We start from the raw sequence: 9296 nt of genomic DNA on the forward strand, positions 1-9296 counted from the left end.
AAAGAGAAGCGCTAAATTCCATTTGTCTTTAAATGCCCATTTAGTTCAACCAATCTGATTCCGTTGCGTGCCAAAGTCTAAACGGAGAGGACTATTATCCTTGCTCACCTCAGTTTGACTTTCTCAGTACGTGACTAGTCATCTTCAGCAGGTTATTTTCTTTGAAGAAACAAGATAAATGCCTGTTACAGAAGAAGCAGCAGTGTAAGAGTAGAGGGTTCTTGCTCCTGTGCTGTGTGATCAAAACTCTCCCATCCAGAAAAAATACTGAATTAGGCATTTTGAGTAGAGAAGGAACTTGAACAGGATTCAAGGCTTACCACTTCTGCAGTGAGGCTCACTATACTAAAGACCAAAGCCTAAGCAGTGGGTCTAGTTGAATTTTTGTATGTAGAGTTCAACATCAACAGGTGAAAGTAGAAAAGATCTGAATTATGGCTAAATCTAGTCCTTTGTGTCTATGTGTCAGAATTCTTTTCAAGACTGATAGCATCTGGTGGGGTTTTTTTCTCTTGAAGGAGGAAGGATCCTGTGCACTCTTTAGTGCATAGTTAGGCACCTCTTCCGTACATTCCTATCCTAATTCTTCATTGTGTAACCTTATTGCCTTGCTCTAGCTCATAGCGTAATTACTGCAGAACTCAGCCATGTACTGTATTTTTAACTCTGCCTTGCTCTGTCTTGACCTTCAGTGGGTTGCATCTCAGATCCCTGTCACGCCAAGCCGTGTGCGCACTGCGAGAGCCTTGTGCAATCAGTGTTGCTATCTCGTTTACTGCATATTATTCAATTGCTGCTCTGCAGGCAGTTACTGATTTCTTCCACTTCGACAGTTCTTGTCACTGCCGTATCTGAATGTCACCAACTTTGTTTCATGTCACAACTTTAGTTCTGTGAGGTGAAAAGTTGTAGCTTTAAGCTCTGATACTGTAGGCGTATAAAACTGCTGGGCACTGGGCTAACGTCTCCCGTGCACGGAAGGACATTCAGTGCAGCAGCAAGGTCAGTCTTCACTGCGCTGACTCCCCAGGCTCTGAAAGAAGAGCTTGTTCTGTCCTATCATGCAGCTCCTGTCCAATGCACCAGTCTCTGTAGGAGCCTGTTTTAAACGTACATCATAAAGCAGTGTGATCCTGGAGTACCAGCCTTTTGAGTTCTGGTGGCTTAGCAGCCCAGACTTAGCGGTATGTGTGAAATCACCGCAAAGCAAGTCCCAGTTTTGGAATACTGTGAGTCAATGCAGATTACAGTGCTGTCCTGTTCAGTGGTGTGGTTTACATTTGACTGCGCTATCTTAGATTCACATGGTTGCATTCATGGCAGCACATCCATAGATTATGGTAGTCCGTTGTGCCTTGGTTTCAGGTTTCTAGTATCTTCCACTGAAAACCTGTATTAATACTGGCAAGGTGAATTTGGGAATACTGATGTCTATACGAGGTGATTATTGTTCCTGTTTTCTTTGGGGAAGTAACTAGTACCCAAAAGTTGCCCAGTAAAACAAGTCTACAGAAACATTTATGAAAGTCAAGAAGGGGAAGATTTGATAGTGTTTATTCTGCTGCAATCACTAAAGTATAGCAAGAAGGGTAAAGGTTGCGATATATCTTCTCAGGTGTCAAAAGAATGTATTTCAGTTGTATGTGAAGATGAGATGAGCTAAGTTTTTTCATCTCCCCAGTTCAAGTAACTGTCCTTTTCCCTTGACACTCCTTCCCCCAAAACTGCCTATTAGTTTTTCTTGACGATATTTAGAGTACAGGTTCAGGAAGCTGATTGCTGGTGCAGCAGCTCCACTGCACTGAAGGTCAGTGCCCAAATACCCTCTGCAGTTTCTCTCTTGCAGTGATCTGCAGAATGCTGCTGCAGGCTCCTTCGCCTCTGCCTTTGCCACCCTTGTCCTGTGCCCCACAGAGCTGGTGAAGTGCCGGCTGCAGGCCATGCATGAAATGCAGTTGTCGGGAAAGATAATCCAGGGACACAAGTAAGTATACACCCTGCACAGTATCCCTAAAATCCTTTTATGTGTATTTATTATTTTTAATTTTGTATTGACTCAGTGTCACGTTTGTAGTGCGCGGTTAACCAGAGACGAGTTGTGGCTGGGAGGGTCGCAGGCTGGAAATCTTTCATGCACCAGTGAACGGCTCCTGGCAGGATCTTGATCTGTCTTACTTGAGTTCTGTTGTCTACACAATGGATCTAACCCTTAATTGTAGCTGCAGTTTGCTTATTGTTCTGTAATCTTCTTATTATTTGGTTATTAGGCATCACTAACTGGATCAACCTCTCTCAGTACAGTTTGGTCAGTAGTAAAGGGTGTTATTCAAAAGGATGGTCCCCTTGGATTTTACCGTGGCCTGTCAAGCACTTTGCTGCGGGAAGTCCCAGGCTATTTCTTCTTCTTTGGAGGATATGAACTGAGTCGGACATTCTTTGCCGCTGGGAGATCAAAAGATGAATTAGGTACGGTGCCCCTTTTTCCAGGTGGATTCTAGCCTGCTGTCATGGGAGGCACAAGGGAGGAAGATACGCTAATAATGCCTAGCAGTTGTAAAAAAAGGAAACTGGGCATACAGGTCTGCATTTTGTGTATATATAATAATGCATTATTGAAGTGACCACTTTCCAATGGAGCAGGATATATTGTAGATGGAGAATAAATACAGTGAGTAATATTACAAAACTACTTAAATATCTGACTCTACACTGTAACGCAACTCTGAACTACTTCATTTCAGAAGCTGCTTAGAGCGATTTTGACATCTTTAGCTGTATTGAACTGTATGTTTGGGTGTATGCTGAAATGTATGCTGACCGTTAGTTGTCATTATAATGACAGTAAGAGAACACCAAGATTGAAAATTAGACATGGAAAAAAATGAGGAGATGCCAGAATAAAGATTGCTTGTCTCCTGTTGAAAGACTGCACAGTCATACTTCGTCTTGTTGGGAGTTAGGATTTCAGCTGTATGCATTCTGGTCTTTGTTGTTGCAAAAAGTTTATAAACATCTGATCTGAAACACAGAATGAGATTGCATTGTGAAAAATGACTAATCACAAAGTAACTTCACTATACCAAATCTCTGTAAGTGAAACTATGAGTTGTTACTCTAAACTGTTTCATAGTTAACATTGGAAAGTTATTACAAGTGTCAGAGGAGTGGAGTTAATCTAGTTAATACAGTCAAAACAGAATTCTGAGTTATGCATTTTTAGCGTGGCCCATAAACAAGGAGGCACTCCTTATAACCTTTGAGCTTCTAGTTAGACTTGCAACTTACCAGTGGCTTAAAATTAACTTAAAGGTTTGTGAGGGAGCGGAAACTGCTCTTTTGCCATAAGCAGGTTCCTCTGTGTTCTCTCTGACTTCTGTAGATGAAATAACATGATACTTCTATTGGTGAATATTTGGTGTGTATAAAAGCTTATTTCTTAACTTTAGGTCCCATTCCTTTGCTACTAAGTGGAGGTTTTGGAGGCAGCTGTCTGTGGATTGCTGTGTATCCTGTGGACTGTGTCAAATCTAGAATTCAGGTTCTTTCAATGGCTGGAAAACAGACAGGCTTTATGGGAACATTTGTAACTGTTGTGAGAACTGAAGGTGAGTACACAGCGTTATCAACTGAATCTGTAGGGCTGCAGATTGAAATCTATACCCTCCAATACAAAAAATTGCTTAAGGAATCTAGTGTGCTGATATGTGTTAGAGACAGACAGTAACTGTTTCTAACAAACAGAAATATTGATGCTTCATGTAGTCTGGAAAGCTTGGAGTCTAGATTGAGACCTACTGCATCTGCCATGCCTCTTGGTCAGGAGGCAAGTTACTTAAAGCTAACAAAAGCTCCGTATGCATTAAAAGCAGATAAAGGAATGAGCTCCATTACCCACAACCAAACCTATACGTGACAACTTTTCTTCACCTCTGGAAGATTATATATGGCTGTCTGAGAGCTGTTTGATAAATCAGTCCTATCTAGCCTGGCAACTCGGGGCATCTGCCTCAGTGTCTCATCTCCGAGACAGGAAAAGGCCTGCCCCAGGCACTTCAGAAGGTGGTGTAAGAATATGTAGATATGAATTCCTGGCCCTGTTGCTAGGGGAGGTACTCATCAGAGCAGGGGTCTGACTTTGGGACAGCTCCAACCTAGTCCTGCTGTTCTTTCTGTCCCCTTGCCAGCTGTGGTACAGCTGCTGTGAACTGTATCCTCAGGTGACTGGGCTACTCTTCTGAAGACCCTCTCATACCTGAGATAAGCTTCTAACATAAGCACTTAAGTGGCTAAACTCATGTTACAGCTCTAGATACTCCTTCTATATCAATACCCAGTACCACTGCAGTTAGCAGCTCTGTGAGTTCAGCTTTCTGTGTGCATGCCCCTCTATATGGCAGCATTACGGCAGTATCCTTCAAAGGTAAAAGCACAGTGGTTGAAGCAGATGCACAATATTATTACTAACTGGCTCTGATTTAATTTCCAGGTGTACTTGCATTGTATTCTGGACTCAAGCCAACTATGATCCGTGCATTCCTGGCCAACGGGGCACTGTTCCTTGCCTATGAGTACAGCCGCAAACTTATGATGAAACAAGTAGATTCTTACTGATACCTTCTAGCAGATGGAGAACAAAAGGTTGTTTGAGGATCATTTAAATAAACGATCAAAAACCTGGTCTGAGCAGGGCCAAATCAGTGACCTAATTTTAGGAACTCAACCTTCAGTTTAAGATTTGTAACCTTTTAAATTCAGGTGATTTTTATAGAGATGTGTACATGCTGCTTGAATTGGACCAGCAGAACTATCTCCACCTTGCAGATTCTGCTCTAGGTACATTGTGTGTCATAAATGTATTTTCCTGACCGGTAATGGTGCTAAAAAGATTTACGTTGACCTGTTGGGTGTAGTGTAACATACAGTGGTAAGCTGTGATTTGTTTAAGGCAAAGCACGGTTTTAAATTCTGTGCTGTGGTGGTAAACTTCCCCACTTGTTGCTGGCAAGCCTCTGACTCAAAATAACAGAATACTCTTGCTGATACTATATATCCCTCACCTAACCCCCTGGCCTTCTCCAGCTCCTTTCCGCTCTGCGACTTTCCAAGGTTGTGGCAGTTGGTGTCTGAATTGTGTACTCTGTCCCAGTGAACGTGCTTATAAAAGTAGGAAGTGTTTACCCCCTACCTTGTATGGCTTAAAGCCTGAGATATGCCTTCATTTGAGATAAAAGTATATAGTTACTGGGTTTAGGGAGACCATGCAGCATTTATTATTTTATAATGGCTTTCAAGAAGCACTGGAGTAAGCTAAGCACCGTTAGAATTACTTAATGTAAGGGAGACTGCTGGCTCTGAGCACAGAGTTGTAACTTCATGCAGGCTCCTGTTTGGGTCACCTTGACATGAATGAGTCCATGTGTTTGAAGGACAAAATGCTGAAGAGCCAGAACTGAGTTCTTTAAGACAACTGACACCACGGTCTCCATGGTGTAGCACGCATGCACTTGGGCTGGAGTACTGCCACTTGCTGTGTCTCTTCAGCTGAGTGGAAAAAGCTCACATGACTGGATAGTTTGTCTCACCTTCAGGCCTAGAGGGCATGCCTGCTTGGTTGTGTTACTTGATTAAATATGCAGTTAGTCAGCATTACCCAAAATGATGCAAGAATGCCTATTTCTAGATGCCACTCTCATTCTTGAAGTAGGATGTTATTTATAGAAGCATGCTCTACCTCGTAAGAAGGAACTAGCTGCCTGTCCTGGGAGAAAGCAAAGCAGGTCTCAGAGCAACACAATTCATGACTTGGGCCTGGGGCTGTACAGAGGGATGTTGTATGTGTGCTGTGAGTGACAGCCTGCACTGGTGGAGGGCACACAGAGCTCTTTCACCCACCAGGATCATCAGAGCTACACAGAGACTAGCAGCTTGCCACAGCAACCACAACTTGTCAGTGACAAGTGACAACAGTCACAGCTGGGACAGCTCAGTTTTGCGTGTTGCAGCATCCCATTCAGAGCCCAGAAACAGGAAGAAGTTTCAGGCATAAAGGAAAGCATCTCAATGCCTCCTGCCTCTTGCAGTGCACTTAAACATGTTGCTCCACTGCACTGTTACGGCATCTTTGATGAAACGGGGTTGTGGCAGTTCCACCACCTCTTCTTGCTCCCCCAGCCTTCAGGTGCACCACGAACTCTTCATCTCCCTTTCATGTGCCCATGAGAAAAGGCTGTTAAACCAGGGCATGGCTGAAGAATTTTGGGTGTCTGTCACACCAATTTACCCTGATTGACCAGTACACTGGGGGCAGCATCACTGTGCATAGTCAGGACTTTAAAAGGAATTTATGCCAAATGTTTAAATAATTCAGGTACAAGGGTGATGCTATAAGAGTTGTTAGACTTCCCCTTCTTTTCCAGTTGTCTACCCAAGAGAAACAGTGTATTTGTATACATTTCTAATAGTTAGGAAAAGGTAAGGACTGGTTCCACATCAGTGGAATACTTCAATCTATTTCTTAGATTTGTCTTTGCTTTCATTTTTTAAAGCTGATGGTTGCAGTTTTTAATACAGAAGTTGAAGCTTCAAGAGAAGCAGGATATTTAGAACTGAACCTACAGCAAGAAGCTGGTGGCTGAAGCAGACATGTATTTTGAGAGTTTATCTTTTGAAGTTTATGTAAGCAGTAATTTTTCTATTCACAGCTGCTGAAGCTGTACATATGTATCAGTTGTTCAGCTCAGAATTCTATATGTTGGTATAGGAATTCCGGGGAATAAAGTTTGATTTTATTAACTGAGTGCCTGACTATTGTTTATGCAACACTTAACAAGCTTGTCTAGCTGAGGAGCAAAGAGAGGTTGAAGTCAGTGTCACCATCCCTCCAGAATTAAAGGAAAAGGCATTTGCCATCAACAAATATCTAAATCCCTCAAAACTGAAGGGAAAGTGTCAGTATAACAAGGTGCTGTGAAACAACTGCAAGTTTTACATTGTCTGCTGTGGAAAAATAAAGCCCATAGTTTAGCCCTTGGCTTGGCTCTTTGTTTGTTAGTACCAAAATGAAGGTTCAGCTCAACTTCCAAGTTTCTAGACTGTTGATTACCATGTTACATGCTATAAGGTTAAGCTTCCTGGCAGAAGGATGCCAGGAGTCCAGCACAAGTCACCTAAATTCCACCTATGCAAGGGATGAGCTACTATCCTGAAGCCACACAAGGTCAGTGCTGCAGGGAGTTCAGGAACTATTGTAACCATCTTCTGAGCAGTGGCACTCCGATCTCTTAAGAGAAATGTATTATCTCCCTCCAACAGCTATTTTGTTACTCATTCTTGCTTATACAGTAGTTTTTACTTAACTGCATGTGGCAGCTAGAAAAGTCTGACTCTTGCTGTTACAGCTTTTGCTGCTGCTACACAAGGAGATTAGTTTACTCCCCAAGCAGGAAGAAGGTTCACCTTAACAGCCCTGCAAACTATTAGAAAGGGCATCCTAGGACAGCGCTATCCAGTTGCCTTAGCTAAGCCAAAAGGAACTTAGTCATCACCCACTTCTAGCTGCAATAAAATGGCATCCTATTCCAGCTCCTCGTACATTCAGTGCAGACACAGTGGCCTTATCTGCCTTCATGCTCCATTGCCCTCTAGTGATGTAGCTGTGGTCCCACACCTGGACAAGTGGGTATTCCTTCCTTTTCTCAAGCCAGAGGTGCAGGGGTTACATTAACTTTACCAGCACCCCTTAATCCTTGAGGGGCAGTTTACTAAGTTTATGTGTACTAACACGTGCAGCCTCTGAAGCAACACTACAGTTGGGGAACAGCACTGTAGAAGTTGAACACGAGCCAGCACAGGCTGTGCTGCAACAGCAGGCTCTGGAGCCAGCAAATCAGACAGTTCCAACCCTCTGTTCATACCTCACACCTCTGTCAGAGCAGATGTGGAATACCACATCCAATCTCACCTTACACAGTATGAGAAAGCCAAGCAGAGAGCAATGAGGATGGATGGTTGGGAAAACCATAACAGAGAGCTGAGAGATCTTACTGCTGTCTACAGTTACCTCATTCATGGGAGGGCATAGAGTCAGGCTCTTCTCAGAGGCATACAGGGGCAGGACAAAATGCAACAGCTACAACTTACAGCACATGAAATTCCAACCAAGAAAGAAAAGTAGTGATAAGATTAAGTCTTGTGTGAAAACCCATCTGTGGGGATACATAGAACTGAACTAGGTTGTGCGAGCCAGCTCTAGCTGGGGCTGTCTTGCCCAGGAGCTTGGGCGCATGTACCTAAGTGCCTCAGGCTCACTCTATCCTGCACCTAGCACTGCAGACAATTGGTGGAACACTGTTGACCATTTAAGACAAATTTCAGCCTCCACACTCAAAATGCAGTGTTACTAGAAGCAGCTTCCAACACTGTGATAGTTTACAACAGCCCAGCTCCTAAATACCAGGTAATGACACAGCAATAACAAAAGTTAGTCCATACCTGTACTTCAGTGTACCACTACCCTCTAGCGAGGGCAGGGAAGGTATGTGATCTCTCTGCTTACTTCATTAAGTAGGTATTAGCTATGGAAAGCTATGTCATTCTCCTTCCACTCATCATTCCTAACAACGAAAAGACTGAGGAAGCAACAGAACCAAGAAGCTAACCTCAGCACGTATTTCACATTGAGGAAGACATGAGCAGTCTCCACAGAAGAGCTGCACTGCTGAGAACAATTGGAAGCAGAGTAAGTATTCTGAAGTTTGTACATTACAGGTCTTAGTTGAGCTCAAGAGGGGTCAGTGAGCATTTGCAGTATTAGCTCAAAGAAGCAAGTGCACAGATCAAACCCCAGCACATGCAGGTATTTAGGCAAGCCTGGCTAACTGATCCCAGGCAGTTGGCACACTCATGAGCTGATGAAATCTAGACTTAAGGAAGGGTTAGGGCATGTGGCCATCTCAACCATTTGTGGGGAGGTACAGCAGCAGAGAAGCAGCTGTGCAGCCTCAAACCCCCCCAGTCAGGTCCCAGGCCAGGTGTTGCCCAAAACCCTACATCACTGGATTTCTGATGAAGCATGGTTCAATACCAAGACTTCCACTTATGAAGTGGTAATCTGGTACAGGCAGACTAATATTTCTCCCTCCAAACTCCCATTCTACTGACCTATGGAAACCCCTGATGCTGAGGGAAGGTGTGTCAGACTTTTCCAGCAGTCTCCTGCAGACTGCTGGTGTCCACCCACCATCTGGTTAATGCTCTTGCTTAATGACAGACAATTGTCTTGGATTAATAAAGCAGGG

General features: G+C 43.5%; 1 protein-coding gene across 1 annotated transcript in view; it reads left to right on the forward strand.

Moving 5' to 3' along the window:
• The window catches only part of SLC25A15 (solute carrier family 25 (mitochondrial carrier; ornithine transporter) member 15), an 11799-nt gene extending 7188 nt beyond the window's left edge, over nucleotides 1-4611 (forward strand). The window contains exons 3-6 of the mRNA XM_009882358.1: nucleotides 1847-1984; nucleotides 2297-2466; nucleotides 3447-3605; nucleotides 4487-4611. Coding sequence (XP_009880660.1) covers nucleotides 1847-1984; nucleotides 2297-2466; nucleotides 3447-3605; nucleotides 4487-4611 — 592 coding nt within the window. The remainder of the gene's footprint in view (nucleotides 1-1846; nucleotides 1985-2296; nucleotides 2467-3446; nucleotides 3606-4486) is intronic.
• Nucleotides 4612-9296: the final 4685 nt, after the last annotated feature.

Source organism: Charadrius vociferus, unplaced genomic scaffold (genome assembly GCF_000708025.1).
Source record: "Charadrius vociferus isolate BGI_N301 unplaced genomic scaffold, ASM70802v2 scaffold263, whole genome shotgun sequence".
NCBI lineage: Eukaryota > Metazoa > Chordata > Aves > Charadriiformes > Charadriidae > Charadrius > Charadrius vociferus.